This window comes from Myotis myotis, unplaced genomic scaffold (assembly GCF_014108235.1).
Source record: "Myotis myotis isolate mMyoMyo1 unplaced genomic scaffold, mMyoMyo1.p scaffold_m19_p_2, whole genome shotgun sequence".
NCBI lineage: Eukaryota > Metazoa > Chordata > Mammalia > Chiroptera > Vespertilionidae > Myotis > Myotis myotis.
The window spans coordinates 102488029-102509474 of NW_023416324.1; the positions used below are offsets into that span (position 1 = coordinate 102488029).

The 21446-nt window shown below is 38.9% G+C and overlaps 1 protein-coding gene across 19 annotated transcripts in view; it reads right to left on the bottom strand.

The window, feature by feature from the left end:
- XRN1 (5'-3' exoribonuclease 1) overlaps nt 1-21446 on the bottom strand; it is a 182119-nt gene that overhangs the window by 131934 nt on the left and 28739 nt on the right. For 17 of the 19 annotated variants that reach the window (XR_004973779.1, XR_004973780.1, XR_004973783.1 and 14 more), the window contains exons 3-12: nt 14678-14775; nt 13398-13507; nt 13195-13305; nt 11919-12001; nt 8165-8252; nt 7913-8081; nt 7126-7193; nt 6675-6812; nt 3957-4023; nt 3646-3751 (exon numbers count right to left, since the gene is read on the bottom strand). Coding sequence is in view for 14 of the 19 variants with exons in the window: in XM_036347036.1 (XP_036202929.1) it covers nt 3646-3751; nt 3957-4023; nt 6675-6812; nt 7126-7193; nt 7913-8081; nt 8165-8252; nt 11919-12001; nt 13195-13305; nt 13398-13507; nt 14678-14775 (1038 nt within the window). In the remaining 5 variants the exon portion in view is untranslated. Of the gene's footprint in view, nt 1-1165; nt 1297-2231; nt 2301-3645; nt 3752-3956; nt 4024-6674; nt 6813-7125; nt 7194-7912; nt 8082-8164; nt 8253-11918; nt 12002-13194; nt 13306-13397; nt 13508-14677; nt 14776-21446 lie in introns of those variants that run through there. The other 2 variants (XM_036347044.1, XM_036347043.1) reach the window with 2 other exon arrangements.

The window sequence follows — 21446 nt, forward strand, 5'->3', positions numbered from 1 at the left end:
AAAGCAGCTTGGAAACACCAGCGGGTCACATTTGAAAAAGACCAAACTGCAGGCGACCTTGCGGAGGGATTGGTGCTGTGGGCACCTCCACCATTGCAGCTGCTCGGGGTCCCAGGGTCACTCACAGGGTTCATTGGGGCCCTTCACTGTACAGTTATTTATTGGATTTCTTTGTAGTATTGGGAAAATTATAATGTTTTATATTGAAGAATGCCTTGCCTTGATAGTTGAATATATTCAAGGAAACTGTTGTGGTTGTTGTTTTCTTATGTTCTTTAGTTTCATGAGTTAAATCATCCCTTCACCCAGATAAAATGGCCTCTTAGAACGTGCATGTTCTCTCCAGGTAGTTATTTTGGTTTTGCTTTAACAGCATCTTCAGGAGTGGGCCCTGAACACCGTATGCTGACATCTAAAACTGTCTGAGATCTCAAAGATACTGTTCCATTCTCATCTAGCGCCAAGTTTCCAGCAGCTGCTACCATGTGCTCTCAGATTTTTTCTGGGGGATCTGGGATACATGTATTCCTGTGGCAAACATCGTTTTAACCTGAGAGTCTGACTTACTGTTCCAGAGGATTTTGTTCTCATTTCCTATGAAGTGCCTGGTCATCTTGGTTGTGGTCTAGCAGGAGCCTTAGGAAAATCACCGCAGCTTCCTCTCCTCCCAGTCATGGAACCCTGTGTTAAGGCGCTTCCTCAATGGAGATACATCTACAACTGGCCATAAGCGGTCATCCTTTATTGCTTTCAGCTTCATGAGATGTAACAAGTACAGACATGTAGTTTCCCCATGATTCGCAAAGAGGGAGAAGAAAACCCAAGTTGCTAGGAAGGAGCTGTAAGAGACTTAACATCTACCCTCAGTGGGACGAGTGAATGAACGCAGGGCATGCAATTGCAGGTTCACACGCTCCAGGTGTGCCCTGTGTTTCCGGACAACACTAAACATCTCTGGTCAAGGCCAGGGGTGTTTGGTCCTCAGATCACGACAGGCCCCTTAAGTAGTATCCCTCTTTGCTCTCAGGAGTTCCATTACTGCACAGCTCTTTCCTGGAGTCACACGCTGACCTGGGGTTGGGCAAGGTTTTTTCATTTTATTGGTTCAAGTTGTTGACCTTGGAGCAGAGCGCTATTTTATAACCTGCTTTTGACTTTTTTTTCCTTCTTTTTCTTTGGGCCATGTTTGCCTTCCAGTGTGTTTCTGCAATATGTAATGGCCGTTTCCCTTCACCCCCTCCTATTACTTCTTATACTTAACCTTCCCAAAGTGGTTTGTCCTGATAAATAAGTTTTCTTTGAGGGTAAAAAAAAAAAAAAAAAAAAAAAAGATTACTTTATCCAGCAAAGCTATCATTCAGAATTGAAGGTCAGATAAAGAGCTTCACAGATAAGGAAAAGCTAAAGGAGTTCATCACTACCAAACCAGAATTATATGAAATGCTGAAAGGTATCCTTTAAGAAGAGGAAGAAGAAGAAAAAGATAAAGATACAAATTATGAACAACAAATACACATCTATCAACAAGTGAATCTGAAAATCAAGTGAATAATCTGATGAACAGAATGAACTGGTGATTATAATAGAATCAGGGGCATAGAAAGGGAGTGGACTGGCTATTCTTGGAGGGGGGAAAGGGGTGAGGGTGATGCGGGAAGAGACTGGACAAAAATCGTGCACCTATGGATGAGGACAGTGGGTGGGGAGTGAGGGAGGAGGGTGGGGTGGGAACTGGGTGGAGGGGAGTTATGGGGGGAAAAAAGAGGAACAAATGTAATAATCTGAACAATAAAGATTTAATTAATAAAAAAAAAAATTTTGTAATAAACATCCTTGTGTATAAAAATCTTCTGTACTTGAGTTTATATTTTTAGATAGATTAACCCAGCTGTGGGCAAACTACGGCCCGCGGGCCAGATCTGGCCCGTTTGAAATGAATAAAACTATTGAAAAAAAAGACCATACCCTTTTATGTAATGATGTTTACTTTGAATTTATATTAGTTCACACAAACACTCCATCCATGCTTTTGTTCCGGCCCTCCGGTCCAGTTTAAGAACCCATTGTGGCCCTGGAGTCAAAAAGTTTGCCCACCCCTGGATTAACCATTAGAATTATTGGGTTAAAGGGATATTTTAAAGGCTTCTTGATATGTGCTTTCCAAAATAATTTTACCAATTTATATTCTCACCAGTAACTAAGGGAAGAACTGTACTACCACACTGGACCAGTAATTTTAAAAGATTTGTTTATTTTCTAGGTAAATAATTGGCATCTCATTTTCATGTCTGTATTTTAATCTATAAAAGGAAGGAAAATAAAACCAAAGGCTAGTTACCTATCAAATTAAGCATTTAGTGCCAACTGCAGGTACTATAATTCTATATAAGTGTAATCAAGGAAATAATAACTAAAGAATAAAGGATTAAAAGCATAACTATTATAAATATTTTATTTCTCAATAGCAGCTTGAACACACTTTGAAAAGTACTATTATATCCACTGACAATTTTCCCTCTAATCCCTTTATATTTCTCAAAAACTATGTAAAGTAAAATAAATCTTGACCAGACCAAAAGAAAAAAAAAAAGAGCTCTAGGCTAAAGCCAAAAGTGGCTATAAACTTGTTAATGGTGTCTATTACCAAAATTCAGGTAGAGAGGCACTGAAATATCAAGTCTCAAAAGTCCTACATAGTAATGCCAACTGACAAACCTTCAAATGAGCTGGTGAACATACTAAAATTCCTATATCTCCTGTTATTGGAAGTCAGTTTGAATATAGACAGACTGCCTAGATTAGAAGACAGCCTGAGAGACTACAGAGCAATGTCTGAAAACGTGGACTCTCCCTGGCAGACTCTAGGAAAATCTAATAGTTTCATTTTAAAAAACAACAACAGTAAAAACAATAGTACAGAAAATATCTAGATATATTGCGTATAAATCAGGGCACATAGCAGTTCATGAAACACTTATTTTACTAACAGAGAAGCAGCCTAATCTAGGGATAAGAGCCTAAGTTCTGAAGCCAGACTGCCTCTGTTCGAATCCTGGCTCTGCCAACTCACCACCCATGTCACCTTGAGCAAATCACTTAAACCTCTCTGTTTTTTAATATCCTCTATTGTAAAATGATAATAATTCTACCTATCTTAAAGAACTACTGTGAGAATAAAATAAGGTAATATTTTTTAAATGTTTAAAATAGTGCTTGGACTTGGTAAGCACTTTATAAGTTGTTAATTAAAGTAAATAAAATATGATCGTATGTAATTCATACTGTGGGCTCCAGTTTAAAAGTATGAAAATCACCATTCCAGAGAGCATGCTCTTAAGAAAATTTTGGATAGGTATTAACCTACGGTTGAGCCAGGTGTCCAATGAGATAAGTGTGCTGTAAGCTGTAGAAGACATAAGCATAAAACTAACTATTTCTATTTGGCAATTTTTATCATAGATGAACACATCAGTTAATATCACCTTCTTCAAAATCATACCAGTTGAAAGATTGAAAATAATTTATGAAACCAAAAAACCCTTCTTTCTCACTACCTTAACTACCAAAATTATGCTGTTTTATGAAGAACTGCAAAATCTAATTTTTTTCTACTTTGAAGTATAATAAACATTGGCAAAACCATACTCAGACACTATGTCCACTCCCATCTTCGTCATGTAATATGTCCTTTTATATTGTCTGAACTCAGTTTCAAATAGGTCATCTTCTTCAGTCTCATCCTCCAAATGATCTAAAAAAAAAAAAAAGCCAAAAACAGTGCCTGACAATTGTGAATATTCTGTTTTCCACCTAAAGCTTTGATAAATACATAGCAAAATAGATGCTTATAAGCTTTCATAGAAATTCGTTCCATCCAATATTATAGTATTAGTAAAATATATAACAACCATTCTGTACAAAATGTAACATATCAAAATAACATAATTTTTACTCACCCTTAGAAGTTACAGCTTCTTCTCTATTTTTATCTAATGCAGCCCAACATATAGAGTTTTCCTGGCCCTATAAAAATTATAAATCAATATAAAATTAATGGCAAGATACATTTCAAAGTGAGACATTTCACAGGGAGATTTTAAAAATACTAAAAATAACTGAATGATCCTTAAGTGACACACTATAAATATTTTAAAACTAATTCTCAAATACTGTGTAAATGTTTTTGGTTTTATATCACTTGTTTTCTAAAGCTATAAATCTTTATATGCAGAACTTGCCAAAACCGGTTTGGCTCAGTGGATGGAGCGTCGGCCTGCGGACTGAAGGGTCCCTGGTTTGATTCCGGTCAAGGTCATGTACCTGGGTTGCGGGCACATCCCCAGTGGGAGATGTGCTGGAGGCAGCTGATCGATGTTTCTCTCTCATCGATGTTTCTGGCTCTCTCTCTCTCTCCCTTCCTCTCTGTAAAAAATCAATAAAATATATTTAAAAATAAATAAATAAATCTTTATATGCAGAACTTGACCTTCAGGCCTCTCAAAAATATGTAATAAGTAACTGTCATAAATTTGGAAGAGAAATATACTTAATTATATATGTGTTAAAAAAAAAACACCCACTTCCAAGAATATTACTTAGAAAAAATATATAAGCAACATAAAATCCATTTATGATTTATCAATTTTAACATTCTTATGTGTTAAATTCTGGGCAACTGCTAACACAATATATTTGATTATGATGGAATCCAATGATTACAAAGATCACTTACTTCTCTGAATCCCATCATTCCTATGGCTCCATTGCCAAATCTCCACTTCTAAATTTTTCTTCTATGCAACTCATTTGCTTTTCTATAGTTTTTCCATCTCATCACATCCTTCTTATCTTTTTCCTCTCTTGTAATTTCATCTTTTCTTCCCTCTATTTTCTGACTGCCTATCTACTGTCAGTGACTCTCATTTGTTCTCCCTACTCCCTATCCCTATCATTTCCTTTTCTTCAGGTAAACTGGGCTTCTGCCAACTTCCTGTGCTTGGGCTGTTCCTCCAGCTCCTCTTATTTTACCAGTGCCTCTAATGCTAACCACAGATGCCTGGAAGATTTCTGAAGTTTAAGGATCAAGTTGAGGTGGACAGAGCCAGAGATTACTGATTGATATATAAGTTTTGTAAGGCCAGTTTCCCAAAAAGTTGCAGAGGCTATTTTCTTAGAGAAAAAGCACAAAGCAGAATGCAGACTGATGCTGCTATGTTGCACTAAGAAAAACCTAAGCAACTAAAAGGACTTTACTAGAGAAAAATCAAGATAGTTGCCCTTCCTGGAGCAAGAGTCCTAATTAGAACCAGTACAGCAAAGAGAGTACAGGAAGCAAATCAACTTCACAAGAACCCAATAATTATAGATAAGCTGAGGAAAATTTCAAAAGAGGTTTATTTTCCAAGTTAACACATATAAGACATTTTTTAGACCTTATTAGAGATTAGAGGCCCAGTGCACAAAATTCTTGCACTGGGGGGGGGGGGGGCGGCGCCCTCTTGCAGTCCAGCACCCCTTGGGGGATGTCTGCCTGCCGGCGTAGGCCTTTACACCAAAGTGGGTTCGACTCCCAGTCAAGGGCATGCACCTCAGTTGCAGGTTTTCCAGGCCCTGGTCAGGGTATGAGGAAGGAAACCAATCCATGTGTCTCTTCTCACATCGATGTTTCTCTCTGTCTCTCTCTCCCCCCATCCCTCCCTTCTACTCTCTATAAAAATCAATGGTAAAAATATCCTCCAGTGAGGATAACAACATCAAAAGAATAATGTAACAATATTGGTTAATTAATTATAAAAAATACTAGAGGCCCAGTGCACGAGATTTGTGCAGTGGGGGGGGGGGGGGGGGAGCGGCGGCGGCGCTGGAGAGGGGGAGCCCTCAGCCCAGCCTGTGCCCTCTCACAGTCCAGGACCCCTCACTCCTTAGAGTCCGCCTGCTTGCTGCTCCTTACCACTCGGCTCGCTGCTCCTTAGTGCTGCCGCGGAGGTGGGAGAGGCTCCTACCATCGCCACTGCACTCGCCAGCAGTGAGCCTGGGTTCTGGCTGAGCAATGCTCCCACTGTGGGAGCACACTGACCACCAGGGGGTAGCTCCTGCATTGAGCATCTGCCTCCTGGTGGTCAGTGCGCATCAGAGACAGGTCATTCTGCTGTTCATTTGATTTGCATATTAGTGTTTTATTATATAGCATGTTTTACAGGGTACTAACATATACTAACTAATAATGTTATTCAATTACTGAGCACCTAATATTTAGGAGATATTGTGCTAATCATAATAAATACCTCATTTTATACATAAATTATTTCTACAGATAAATCACTCATCTAGTTAATGCCTCATAACATTAGATGCTATGTTCTCCTTTAAACTAATTTTCTCAGTTCTTATATTTAGAAATATTTTCTACACTTTTAAAAGAATAGAAGAGCAAAGGAAACACAATGTTCTTCTTCAAGGGTAAAAATAAGAAATTGATTTTTAAAGATAAGACTTAAATGATAGGATCTAATAGGGAAAGAGAAAACTACAACAATTTTTTTAAATGTCCATAGAGAAGAAATGAAAATGAAATGAAGCAACCCCAAAACCATAGGAAAGAAGTAGACAAACAAGTAATATCAGTTTTAACTTTACAGCTAAAAAAAATTAAAGGACACCTAAAAAATGAACACCTTTGATTTTTTCTTTTCCTTGTAGTTCCTGGCTTCTTCTGCTGCAACACCTGCTGCTTCATTGAGGTACTTGTTACCAACTTTGCTTTCAAACCACTTTAGGTCCACAAAAACTTCACTGAAGTGCTCCCGATCAAACTGTATAGGAATAGTTAAATTAATTTAAAAATCATTTAAGAATTTTCTGGAATACAAACCAAACTTTTAACATGGATTACTTCTGGGCATAGATATCCTGAGAATGTTACTTTTTTATGCACATGGGGATCTCATCTACTATCTGAAAATGAAAAATAAAAAAGAAAATAAAAATAATTTAGATAAAATTATTTATACAGAATGACCAATAAGATTATAATTACAAAAAAATTTTCTTCTGGTATTATGTAATTGCTTACTGACCATTTATAGCTACCTTGGGACAAGAAAACAAAGAGTTCTGGTTACTTACATCTGATAATTTCACAAGGTATTTCTCAAATCGAGGTAAGTTGAGATACCCATTTTCATTAATATAACCTAAAAGAAACAAAATCTAAATTAGCACTAAAAGCTGACATTTTTTCTAAACAATTCTATAAAATTCTTTTTATAAAATGTTGAATGTTGATATTCTACTAATCAAAGAAAAACACTCAATGTTGGATTCTTTAACTTGCTGTTACTATAATATACAATAAGTAAGAACTGAAGAAAAATATAAAAAATTCTAGGTTCATATAATTATAATCCTCCCACATGTCCAATACACGGTAATAGTTAATTACGTATGTTCTAGAATATATCCAAATTGTTCATTTGATGTTACCTTGAGAAGAAAAGGACTGATTTCCTGCTACTGTTGCTTTATTCAGCATCACTACTGTTTGTGAATTTCCTATTTTAATTGAAAAATCTTTCCCTCATATTACTCTGATGACTTACCCATTTAGAAAACTGAATTCCTATGTTTAAATGTTAAAGAAACTAAGTGAAACCAACAACTTCTACTGAGTTTCTTAAACAACTTAAAGGCAGAGATTAGTTATCAATAAATGAGGCTGCATAATTCTGGTCATTTTCTTTGCTTATGAACTACTGAAAACTATAACCTCAAAGCTTGGAGCCTTGGATCAAAAGAAGCCCCTTTTTTCCTACTTTAGTTATGCATGCTATAATCTAATAAACTGAGTCACATTTTTAGAATTAGTGGAGTGCTAAGTTAAAGCAGCCGCAAATGAATATTAAATTTTGCTTACCCCCAAGTTCTGGTAGGATGGTAATATATGTTCCATAAAGAAGAGGCAGTGCATCATGATTAATATGTAAATGAGGTAGATGGGGGATAAAATCATTGCCAACAAGAAATCCCATCAAAATCCAATCATCTATTATCTTTTCAATATCATATTTAAATGGGATCTTATCCTAGAGTAAAATGGAGAAAAATGTCAAGCCCTATGAAAATTTCCGCATACATATCTTGGGTCCACAACTATATTAATACTTACTTTTAATACTGAAAACTCATAATCAATATACTCTCTCATCAAAGACAAGTGTAGGAGGTGAAATGTGGTTTCTTCTGGTGCGCATACCCTGTAATTAGTCAGATGATCAACACAGAGTTATTTATGTGCGTGTGTGTGTGTGTGTGTGTGTATATATATATATATTATACATGTATATTATATATATATATATAAATATATATATATATAGTTAATTATATTTTTAAGGTTCAAGTTTAAAAATGTAGCAAGACTTAAAACTTATGAGAAGACAATTAATTCTTACACTCAGGGCATGTAATTTATATGAAAGTTGCAGGATAAAGATAAATATATAATTGTAATTATAATACATATAGCATAAAGTTCAAAATAATTGGTTTACATTATGTTTTCTATGAAAGGACTCAGAATTAAGAAAGCCTAAATAATACATAATAGATATAAGGAACCATGGTGTCTGTCCCATTGAAGGCTGTTCACCAGCAGACAGCAGACAGATAAGTGAGTATATACTTTTATATCTACTGCAGTAGAGTCCAAGGCTTCAATGCTGAGGCAGCATCACTTTTTCTCATCTTTTCCTGGCTTGGTATAGAGGTCTATATTCCTGGTGTTAGCCTACACTCTAAGTTTAACTACAAGTAAGAATACAAGTTAACAATAGCATATTAAAAAGATTATACACCAACAGCAAGGTATTTATCACAGGAATGCAAAAATGACTCAATATAAGAAAAAAGTTTATGTAATACACTACAGTAATAAAGGAAAAACCACCACATAATCATTTAGCAGAAATAAATTTGTCAAAACTCAACACAGTTTCATGATAAAAATAGTTAGCAAAGTATGAATAGAAGGAAACCTCCTTAACATCATAAATGGAATTAAAAAAACACACAAAAAACCACAGCTAACTTCACACTTAATGGTCTGAAAGCTTTCTTTCTAAGATCACGAACGAGACAAGATGCTCATTTTCACTATAGTTATTCATTATTCTAGTAGTCCTACAACATTATTCTGGGAGTCCTAGCCAAGGCACGTAAGGGAGAAAAATAAAAGGCATCCGAATTAGAAAAAAAGAAATAAACCGTATCTCTATTTACAGATGGCATAATTCTATATAAAAAAAATCCCACAGAATCCACAGAAAAAGCTACTAGTGCAAAAAACCAAAAATTCAGCACAGCTGCAGATCAATATACAAAAGTCAGTTATGCTTTTACACACCAGCAACAAAGAAACCAAAAAGGAAATTAAGAAGCAATTACACCCAAAAAACTAAAGCCCTTAGTAATAAACTTGACCACTGAGGCAAAAGGAAAAAAGAGAGGCATAAAACAAATTCAGAGACACAGAGAACAGATTTATGGTACTCAGAGGTAGGGGTGAGGAGGGGAAAATGAGTGCAGGTGGTCAAAAGATATCAATTCCAGTTTTAGGTTAAATGAGTCCTGGGGATGAAATGTACAGCCTGGTGGTTATATTTTGTGTTTGCTTTTTTACATAAAAGAGATAAAAAAAAGAAGGTAAAACAGTTGAATACTGAACTACAAAACGTAGATGGAAAAAATTAGACACCACATGCTAATGCATTGGAAGACTTAATATCAAGATGTAAGTAAATACTACCAAAAGGATCAACAGATTCAATGCTGTCGCTAATAAAATTTCAAGGATTTTTTTAACAAAACTAAAAAAATCCATCCTAAAAATTGTATCTCAGGAGATAACCCCACCCCGCAAAAAACAAAATAAACCTGAAAAATAAGAACAAGGTTGGAGGCCTCATACCCTTCCTGACTTAAAAACTTACTTTTAAGCTACAGTGATCAAAATACTGTAGGGTACTGGCATAAAGACAGACATACAGACTAATGGAATAGAGTGCAGAGTCGAGAAATAAACCCTTGCATACACAGTGGGGCCTTGACTTACGAGTTTAATTCATTCCGAGACCGAGCTCATTAGGGAGCACGTTAAGGAGCTTTTTAACTCAAATTACTCTGTCAACTCAATGCAAAAAATCAGCCGAGAGACAGCTGGTATCTCAAAACACTCGTTAGTCGGGACACTCGTAAGTCAAGTCCCCACTGTATGGTCAAGTGATTTTCAACCAGAGTGCCAAGACCATTCAATGGGGAAAACAATCTTTTCAACAAGTGGTGGTGAAAAATCTGGATATCCACATGAAAAAGAATTAAGTTGGACCCTTACCTTATCTATAGATATAAAGAGCCAGGGTCCATAACGTCCACAACAAACTAAGACTCTACCGAACACCGGAAGTCAGTACTGGGTTGCTGTGGCGACCCAGCACTGACTGCAGCCAGTGCGGCACAGTCACCCAGCACTGACTGCCGAGGGGGCTCAGATCAGGCCCGGAGAGAGGCCTGCAGAGAGAGAGACAGGGTATGATCTGCAGCCTCCATGGCAGCTGTTGATCAGCCGTTGCCTCTCTTTCTCTCCAGGCTTCACCAGCAGCCGTGCCTCTTTCTCTCTAGGTCTCCATGGGGGCTGATCAGCCCTGCCTCTTTGATCAGGCCCGGAGACACTGACTGGCAAAGGAACCAACCAATCAGAACCAAATCTGGGTAAAGTGCAAGGAGCCAGTGGCTACCGAGGAGGTGGAGCTTTTGACGCTGACTGGCATAGAAACCAACCAATCAGAATCTAATCTGGGAAAACTAGGAATGGCAGAACCTAAGGTGGGGGCTGAGGAGGGATTTTAAGGGCAACAGCTGTTTGGTGTAAGGTGTAAGAAAGTGGTTCAATTTTTTAATGACCAGTTAGGCAGTATAGTGCATATGGCTGGCTATCAGTCCAGATATAGGGATTATGTGTTTTTTGTCTGCCAAGAGCATTTCCTCCTGCTGAAAAAGGCTTTTTCCCCCATTTAAGCAATCCTATCCTATATAATCTATCTACACTAATAAAAGGGTAATATGCTAATTAGACAGGGTCAACCAGCCATCTTCCAGACATCTGACTTCCTTCCAGACAAAGCCATGGTGGTGGGGGCCGAGGCAGAGGCAGTTAGGGGCCATCAGGCTGGCAGGGGAGGGCAGTTGGGGGTGAGATCAGGCCGGCAGGCGAGGGCAGTTTGGGGCAACCAGGCTGGCAGGGGAGGGCAGTTGGGAGCAAGATCAGGCCGGCAAGGGAGGGCAGGGGTGATCAGGCAGACAGGGGCAGTTAGGGACGATCAGGCAGGCAGGCAGAGAGGTTAGGGGCAATCAGGCAGGCAGGCAGAGGGGTTAGGGGTGATCAGGCAGGCAGGCAAAAGCAGTTAGGGGTGATCAGGCAGGCAGGCAGTTGAGCAATTAGAAGCCAGCAGTCCCAGATTGCGAGAGGGATGTCCAATTGGAGAGGGTGCCGGCTGGGCTGAAGGAACCCCCTCTCCCCCATGCACGAATTTTGTGCACTGGGCCACTAGTATTATATATAAAAGTTAATTCAACATGTATCAAAGACCTAAATGTAAGAGCTAAAGCTATAAAACTCTTAGAATAAAATGGGGAAAAGCTTTAGGACATTTATTTGTCAATGATTTCATGGACATTACACTAAAAGTACAGGAAACAAAAACAATAGGTTGAATTTCATCACAATTAAAAATTTTGTGATTATTATGACTATCAACTGAGTGAAAAGGCAATCCACAGAATGGGAAAAAATATTTACAGATCAGATATTTGTATTCTTTATTTAATTTGTTTTTTTCTTCCAACATATATGCAGTGTGATTTACCTTTGTGTCTTTTTGCCACCAAACCGAACCTCTTCTCTTAAAAGAGAAAAATGTGCCTCATGGCTTGTTAATCCAAGCATAATCTGTTGAAAAATGATTAAGAAATGTTTTCATTCTCTCACTTTTTATAATATCAGTTTCACAAAAGCAATTAAATAAAAAATATTTCTATATAGAGAACATGATTATTTAAGGAAAATAAAACAACTTGTTAGCACATTAAATATAGAAATATCAAATATGATCCATTTATAGGTTATGAATGGGGTAAAGTGAATGCACTATTCTAAGAAAAAAAATGTTTATACTCACACAACCTTAGACACTCATTCTGCCCACCCCCAACAAAAAAAAAATCCCCCAAACCAGGAAAGAATGGGAAAGAAATTAAAGACAGCAGCTTTTTCAATAGCAGAAAACAGGACTGTTCTGGAAGCCAGGATACTTCTAGTATGTGAAAACTCAGAAAAATATTGGAAAAGTGCATTTTCATTAAATTTTGTTACTTAATATTCTAATCCCCAAAGCACATTAAATAGTTTAGTGAGATATATCAAACAAATTCAATGTATATTGTTTTCTTTATTTCAGTACTGATTCAAAAAAACCCCCAACAAAATAAAACATTTATGAAGCAATCAGGGAAATGAGAATACTAAGTGGTTATTTACATATTAAACAGTGATTGTTGATTTTTGTTTTATGTGAGATTATGGCGTTGCTTTTTAAAATAAACCTCTCTAGAGAAATAGTTATAAATTAGATGATACAAGGTCTGGGATATACTTCAAGAATCCAGAGAAGGAAAAGGGAGACAGATGGGTACAGATAGGAGTTGAAAATTATTTAAGGTAAATAAAGGACATGAGCAGGATCATTATACTATCTTCTCTACTTTTGTCTATGTTTGAAAATTTTCACAACAAAAACTTAAAAGAAGTCTAGTCAAGTTAGTTGGGTCATGGAGTTATCAAATCATGTGGTATTAAAAGTTATGTATTAACATGTGGGTAAAAAGCGCCTCCTACCCTGACCTCAGCAGGTCATTCATAGCATTAGGGTTAGTCAGATGTGAAGACTAACTACAAAGAGACCTGCTGATCATATATGGCAAAAGAACTCATTTTTCAATTGTTTTTATAATGGCAGAAGTAGCAATCACTATTTTGTCTCCAATATTTGTTTCCACAGCCCGAAAGCTTCTTACATAAAGACTAAATATCACAGATATTTAACTACAATGGCATAAGGTTATAACAACAAATAGTATACTTACCAAGTCAGCATCTAAACCATAAAGACAGTGTCTGGTGTTTGGATCATGATCTGGCTTTGCTTTCTCGGATCTGATAAATTCCATGATTTTATGTTCTCCTTCTCCAGGAGTCTAAATATAATGTTTTCAAAATTTTGGTAATATGATATGCATTAGAAATTAAAATTTTAAAACTCTTTAAATAAATAAAAAAAGATAATAACCTCATGGCCTGAGAAATAGATGGTAACTCCTTGCCATGACTTGTCTGTAGAAATTTTCATATTTACAAAATACTTCAGGTGTTCATGTAACCTGGCCATGAATTCAGTCCCTATAAATAAAAAGTTTTAAAAAGTTTAATCTAAGAGAGACATAAAAACAGTACATTCCCAGTGATAACATGAAAATGGATCTTGATGTCCAGGGAAAAGCTAAGATCTCCAAAGGCAGACAAAAGCTTCTTTCTTATTTAGTAAAGCAAGTAATGCCATACCTTTCCCTGTCAAATATCACCACTGTTTCTAATTTCACTGATTATCCTTAAATGAAGTTAATGTCCCACAGGGAAAGTCAAAGAATGTCACCACTGCCTCAGGATTCTGTTGCAAATACTTTCACACAAGGGCAGTTTCAACTGTCTAACAAACCTTAATCTTCTAGTTCCTCATTGGATTCTGAAGTTTTTGTCATAAGTAATGCAACTTCACTTAGATTGCTAATAGTAACAACAAAGGCAACTATTATTATTGCCACTGTTAACCTGGAAAATTATTGTTAATCTGGAAACTATGTCTACATGATTATGTTTTATGAAAAATCCAGATGATCAATAGCCAAAGCAATACAGTCTTAAACTTAAACCACAATCAGGATAAAACTGGTTATGAAATCAAGCAATGTGTGATTAGGGTACTTAATGAAAAAGAAAACTATCAGAGTTAGTAAATAATTCATGAGAAAGTAAGATTTAAGATTTTTTTTTCAAAGCAAAGGATTATACCATCAGACAAAGCTCTAGGAAGTACAGAGTATGTTGTTGCATGTAGAATTATACTTGTAATACTGATAAATTCATTTATCCTAAAGTCATAGAAGTCTTAAATGCCTATCAGAAGTAAAGTAGTAAACACTCTGAACTAGAAGAATAGGTTTCTTATTTGGAAAACAACAAGCTGGCTACATGAACCTGGATGAGCCACAACCTCACTTTTTCATACAAATAAATGGCAGCAGTAAGATGAATCTTTTAAGTTTCTTTTAGATCTGAAATTCTGTGCATCTGGAAGAGTTCAGCCTACACTTGCTCTTATCAACATCTACTAATCCCTAGAGTGGGTTTTCACAAGAGCACTATGACCGAGGTGACCAAACTATCTCACGAGGAGACACAATTAAAAAAATAAAACAAATGGAATCCTAAAGACAAAATACATAAAGGCTAGAAAAGAAAAATTACATTTCAAAAATTAAAATTTACACTTTCAATCTCTTAGGGAATTACCTGGTGTAATACAGTTGGAGTCAAACCTGGCCTCTGTAGGAAGAGTCTCTCCTTTTTCTATTGCCTTTTTTATTTTGTCTTCTGCCTCCTTTGCTGACCTTAAATGATAAGGGGAAAAATATCTTAAACTTTCTGGGAAAAAGGAAAGATATTTATATAAAGTAAACTGTTATTAGATGCTTTTATAACTAAAATACTAATTCATTAATTTTTAGGTTCAAAACAATATAAGTTTTCAGTCTCAGGATTGTTAATTTTTAAAGAATTTAAATTTTTTTTGGATAAGGACTATAGAAGTAGAACACTGTCAACGTAAGAAACATTCAAACCTGTGAAGAATTTTTTATGAGTTTATTTGAAGCAAATTGTAGACAATTACCAGGAACAAAATCTCAACAGATTGAGATAATGCTCCAGAGCAGAGGTCCTCAAACTTTTTAAACAGGGGGCCAGTTCACTGTCCCTCAGACATTCCACACATGCGCAGTGCGGGACCAGGACGAGTCGGCTGCTAAGCAGGACAGGCAGCGGCGGCAAAAACACCCGGCGGGCTGGATAAATGTTTTTGGCAGGCCACATGTGGCCCACGGGCCGTAGTTTGAGGACCCCTGCTCCAGAGAATGGCAGTTTTGCACCTCATTTCATACATTACAATCAAAAGAGAAGACATATGTGGGTTACATGAAATCCAATGGTGATAGATGGGAGAAAGCAAAAGCAGGGAAATCTCTGGGATTGGATAAAAAGCAAAATGACAGACACATACATCTTTTATATTGGTGGATACAGGATAGTTAACAGCCAACAATTAACTCAGTAACAATGAAGGGATTTGCAGTCCCCAGAAAGCTGTGCTTGTGCTTTGAGGGATCCAGAAAAAGAAAAAACTACTTTGACATTCCAATGATATGTTATCATATATGCAAAAAGACAATAGACAGGCTCAGTTAGGGTAAAGATTGACCTTTGTCAAGGAAGATGCCAGCCTGGGATATGACTACTTACCATAAACTGCTTTTAGTTAAAAAGCTTTAATTTTAGATCATCCTTTGTGGTTACTTTAGGTTTCCAACTTTACAAGGCCTCCATGCAGGCCTTCTCTGACCTTGTCAGGTTACTTAGCATGTAGCCCCTTTTCATCCACACAGAATTTAAATAAGGTGCAAAACTGCCATTATCCTGAGCACTATCTCAACTAGAGCATTATTGCAATCTTTGAGATTTTGCTTCCCAGCAATTGTGAACAGTTTGACTCAAATAAACTCACCAGTCACTAATCATCAGAGAGATGCAAATTAAAACAACAATGAGGTATTTTCACCTCATACCTGTCAAAATGGCTACCACCAACAAATCAACAAATGACAAGTACAACTGCTGGTGAGAATGTGGAGAAAAGGGAACCCTAGTACACTGCAGGTGGGAATGCAGACTGGTGCAGCCATTATAAAAAACAGTATGGAGCATCCTCAAAGAGTTAAATATGGAAATGCCTTTGACCCAGTGATCCCCCGTCTGGGAATATATCCTATGAAACACAAAACACTAATCAGAAAGAATATATGCATCTCTATGTTCATAGCAGCGCAATTTACAACAGCTAAGATCTGGAAATACCTCAAATGCCCTTCAGTAGATGAAAGGATAAAAAAAGCTGTGGTTTACTTATACCATGGAATACTATGCAGCAGTAAAAAGGACCTCTCACCCTTTGAGAAAGGGACCTGGAGAGTATTATGCTAAGCAAAATAAGCCAGCCAGAGAAAGACATGTATCACATGATCTCACTCATATGTGGAATCTAAAGAACAAAATAAACTGATGAACAAAATAGATCCAGAGACATAGAAACATGGAACAGACTGAAGAATCTCAGAGGGAAGATGAAGGTGAAGGGGAAGAGATTAATCAAAGAACTTATATGCATACTAGAGGTCTGGTCCACCAAAATTTGTGTACTCGGTAGGAGGGGGGGGGGCCCTCAGCCCAGCCTGTGCCCGCTGGCAGGCTGGGACCCCTCAGGGGATGACCACCTGCTGGCTTAGACCTGCTCCCCGGGGACTGGGCCTAAGATGGCAATCAGACATCCCTCTGGCAGCCCGGCAGCCCTGGGGAGATGTCCACTTGCCAGTGGGGAGCAGACCAAAGCTGCAGTCAGATATCCATAGCACTGCTGAGGAGGCAAGAGAGGCTCCCACCACCACCGGTGTACTGGTAGCCATCAGCCTGGCTTGTGGCTGAGCAGAGTTGCCCCATGTGGGAGCGCACTGAACACCAGAGGGCAGCTCCTGCATTGAGCGTCTGCTCCCTGGTGGTCAGTGTGTATCACAGTGACCAGTCATTCCCAGTCTTTCTGCTGTTAAGGTCAGTTTGCATATTGCCCTTTTACTATATAGGATAGAGGCCTGGTGCACGGGTGGGGGCCAGCTGGTTTGCCCTGAAGGGTGTCCCGGATCAGGGTGAGGGTCCCGCTGGGGTGCCTGGCCAGCCTGGGTGAGGGGCTGATGGCTGTATGCAGCTGGTCACACCCCCTTCAAGGTGGGGGTCCCCACTGGGGTGCCTGGCCAGCCTGGACAAGGGGCTGATGGCTGTTTACAGGCTGGCCACACCCCCTTTAGGGTGGGGGTCCCCACTGGGGTGCCTGGGCATTCTGGGTGAGGGACTGAGGGCCGTTTTCAGGCTGGCCGGCAACTGAAGCTCCCAGCCTCTCCTTTTTTTCTTTTTTTTTAATTCTCAAATTTATTTACCTTCTATAATTGAAACTTTGTTGCTGTCACTGGAGCTGAGAGGCAGACACCTGCTTGATCCAGGTATCTGGGGTTTGCTTAGCTTCTTTATTTTTTTAAATTAAATCTTTATTGTTCAGATTATTACAGTTGTTCCTCATTTTTCCCCCAATAGCTCCCCTCCACCCGGTTCCCACCCCACCCTCCGCCCTCAACCCTCCCCCCACTGTCCTCATCCATAGGTGCACGATTTTTGTCCAATCTCTTTCCGCAACCCCACACCCATATCCCCCCCAAGAATAGTCAGTCCACTCCCTTTCTATGCCCCTGATTCTATTATATTCACCAGTTTATTCTGTTCATCAGATTATCTATTCACTTGATTTTTAGATTTGCTTGTTGATAGATGTGTATTTGTTGTTCATAATTTGTATCTTTAACTTTTTTTCGTCTTCCTCTTCTTTTTTTTTTTTTCATATCATACACAAAGAGCACATTTATTTCTAATTTAATCTGTCTCCTGCTGATGGACATTTGAGTTGTTACCAATTTTTTTTTTTTTTTTTTTTTTTTTTTTAGAGCTGTTGCTGGTGCCAATTGCACACGTTTTTTAATTTTCTTTTTTTTTTCTTTTTTTTTAATTAAATCTTTATTGTTCAGATTATTACATTTGTTCCTCTTTTTTTTCCCCCCATAACTCCCCTCCTCCCAGTTCCCGCCCCACCCTCCGCCCTCACTCCCCACCCACTGTCCTCATCCATAGGTGCACGATTTTTGTCCAGTCTCTTCCCGCATCTCCCTCACCCCTTTCCCGCCCAGGAATAGTCAGTCCATTCCCTTTCTATGTCCCTGATTCTATTATAATCAACAGTTCATTCTGCTCATCAGATTATTTATTCACTTGATTCTTAGATTCACTTGTTGATAGATGCATATTTGTTGTTCATAATTAGTATCTTTACCTTTTTCTTCCTCTTCCTCTTCCTCTTCTTAAAGGATACCTTTCAGCATTTCATATAATCCTGGTTTGGTGGTGATGAACTCCTTTAGCTTTTCCTTATCTGTGAAGCTCTTTATCTGACCTTCAATTCTGAATGATAGCTTTGCTGGATAAAGTAATCTTGGTTGCAGGTTCTTGGTATTCATCACTTTGAATATTTCTTGCCACTCCCTTCTGGCCTGCAAAGTTTCTGTTGAGAAATCAGCTGACAGTCATATGGGTACTCCCTTGTAGGTAACTGATTTTTTTTTCTTGCTACTTTTAAGATTCTCTCTTTGTCTTTTGCTCTTGGCATTTTAATTATGATGTGTCTTGGTATGGTCCTCTTTGGATTCCTTTTGTTTGGGGTTCTCTGCGCTTCCTGGACTTGTAAGTCTATTTCTTTCACCAGGTAGGGGAAGTTTTCTGTCATTATTTCCTCAAATAGGTTTTCAATATCATGCTCTCTCTCTTCTTCTGGCACCCCAATAATTCGGATGTTGGTACGCTTGAAGCTGTCCCAGGGGCTCCTTACACTATGTTCGTATTTTTGGATTCTTTTTTCATTTTGCTTTTCCAGTTGGGTGTTTTTTGCTTCTTCGTATTTCAAATCGTTGACTTGATTCTTGCAATCTCCAGTCTGCTGTTGGAACTCTGCATAATATCCTTCATTTCAGTCAGTGTATGCTTAATTTCTAGTTGGTCCTTTTTCATAATCTCGAGGGTCTCACTAGATTTCTTGAGGATCTCACTACATTTATCAGCGGTCTCACCACTTTTTGAAGAACTTACTAAATTAATGGCGGTTTCTAGAAAGTTCTTGAAAAACCTTAAAAGTGTGGTTTTGAACTCTATATCCAGTAGTTTGCTTTCCTCCATTTCTGTCATTTGTGACCTGTTTCTTTGTCTCCACATTTTTTATGCTTCCCTGTGTTGGTAGAGTAGCTCTGTGTGCTAGGTGTCCTATAGGGCCCAGTGGCTCAGCCTCCCCAATTACCTGAGGTGGACACTCTTGGTGCACCCCTTGGGCTTTGTGCACAGTCTTGTTGTAGTTAAGCCTTGATTGTTGTAGGTATCACTGGGAGGAATTGACCTACAGGCCAATTGGCTGTGAGAATCAGCTGTGTCTATGGTGGGAGAACTTCTGTGCTGAAGACACCCTTATGAGGCAAGACTTGCTTCAGTGGGGCTTTGGTGCCCACTGAGTCTCCCCCCTGAGTGTGTCCCTTATGATTCTGAGGAGTTGTAATTGGATGGTCCCACTCTGACCACTGGGTACACTGGCTCTTGGATCTAAGGAGGTGCTAATTTAGCCTCTGCCTGCGGCTACCCAGCAAGAGATATGAAGAGGTCTGCAGATTCCCCTTCCTTGTTTGGGGTTTGGAGGTGCCCAAATGAGGCCCAGCTGTGAAGTAATGCAAGCTGCTGTGGTGCCTTGGGCCTTTTCTTGGAAGTTCTGGGTCTGTCTGCCCCAGCTGCAGTTTGTTAGGTAATTTTCAGATTGCAAAGGGCCAGGGCATTCATATGCAAAAGCCTCTGCTGCGGCTTGGGTGGGGTGGGGTCTCAGGGAATGAACAGGGCGGAGCAAGCAGCTATGGCTGATCCTCAGCCATGACCTAACGGGCCACGCTTCTCAGTGTCCGGGTAGTCACTGCAAGCACCTTTGAGAGAAAGCCGCCCTCGAATTCCGAGTTCTGCCCGCTGCCAAACAGTCCAGTTTCTCCCTGTATGAGTCTGGGTCCCCAGAGACTCACCCGGAACTGGAGTTCAGAGCAGTCGGGGGCTTGTGACTCCCTCCGATTCAAAAAGACAGCCGCGTCCTCTGTTGCCACCCCTTGCCGCGTATGCCTCCGTATCTCTGTACTTCCACACCTCCTCGGAGTCTCAGTGTGCTTTTCCCTTTCCTTCTAGTTGTAGAATTTCCACTCAGCCAGCCTTCCTGTGGTTCTAGATGATGTCCGTTTTGTCTTTTAGTTGTATTTTTGAATTTGTTGTGGGAGGCAGCAATTTCCGGTGTTTACCTATGCTGCCATCTTGGTTTTCTCTGTTTAGCTTCTATAATTGAAACTCTGTTGCCGTCACTGGAGCTAAGAGCTGGGCTCCTGCTCACTCCTACTCTGTGGCCATGGCCTGCTGAAAGCAGTTATCTGAGGTTTATTTAGCTTCTATAATTGAAACTTTGTTGCTTTCCGAGCTCAGAGCCGGGCCGCGGCAGGTGGGGAACCTTGGCTTCCTCCATCACTGGTGCAAGCAAGCCTCCTACTCGCTTCAGCTGCGTGGCTGCCATCTTGGTTGGGTTAATTTGTATAGCTCACTGATTAGCCAATGGGAGGCATAGCGAAGGTACGTTCAATTACCATGTTTGTCTATTATTAGATAGGATATGCAAAACCCATGGACACAGAGAATAGTGTGATGAAGGCCTGGGGCAAGGACAGGGGTGGGCTAGAAAGAGTCAATGGGGGGGAAAAGGGGGCCATCTATAATACTTTCAACAATAGAGATAATAAAATAAACGAACTCACAAAAATTCTTCACAGGTTTCAATGTTCCTTACGTTAACAACATTGTAATAGTATAAAACTGACAATTACAAATAGTTATTATAAACTAATCCCTTTCTTTTTTTAAAGGGTAGTTTATTAATTTTTAGGGAGAGAGGAAGGGAGAAGAGAAAAACATCGATGTGAGAGGGTAACATTGATTGGCTGTCTCCTGCACGCCCTCCACCAGGGATCAAGCCCACAACCCAGGCATTTGCCCTGACCGGGAATCGAACCAGCAACCTTTCAATACCCAGGAGGACACCCAATCAACTGAGATATACCAGCCAGGGCAAGTAATTCCTTCCTTATCACTAGTAAACATAAAATTCATCCTGGGAGCAAGCTCAAAAGTACAGAATTAAACTTTCATTATACAGCCTTAGGCAAAAGTAGGTTTATAGTTTTGAGTATGTAAAAGAGTTTATTCTTGTATTATTACTTATTAATTATTGTATTATTTTCCATATGAAACAGTTGTAAATATACTTTTGCCCCACCTTGTATATACATTTAATAAT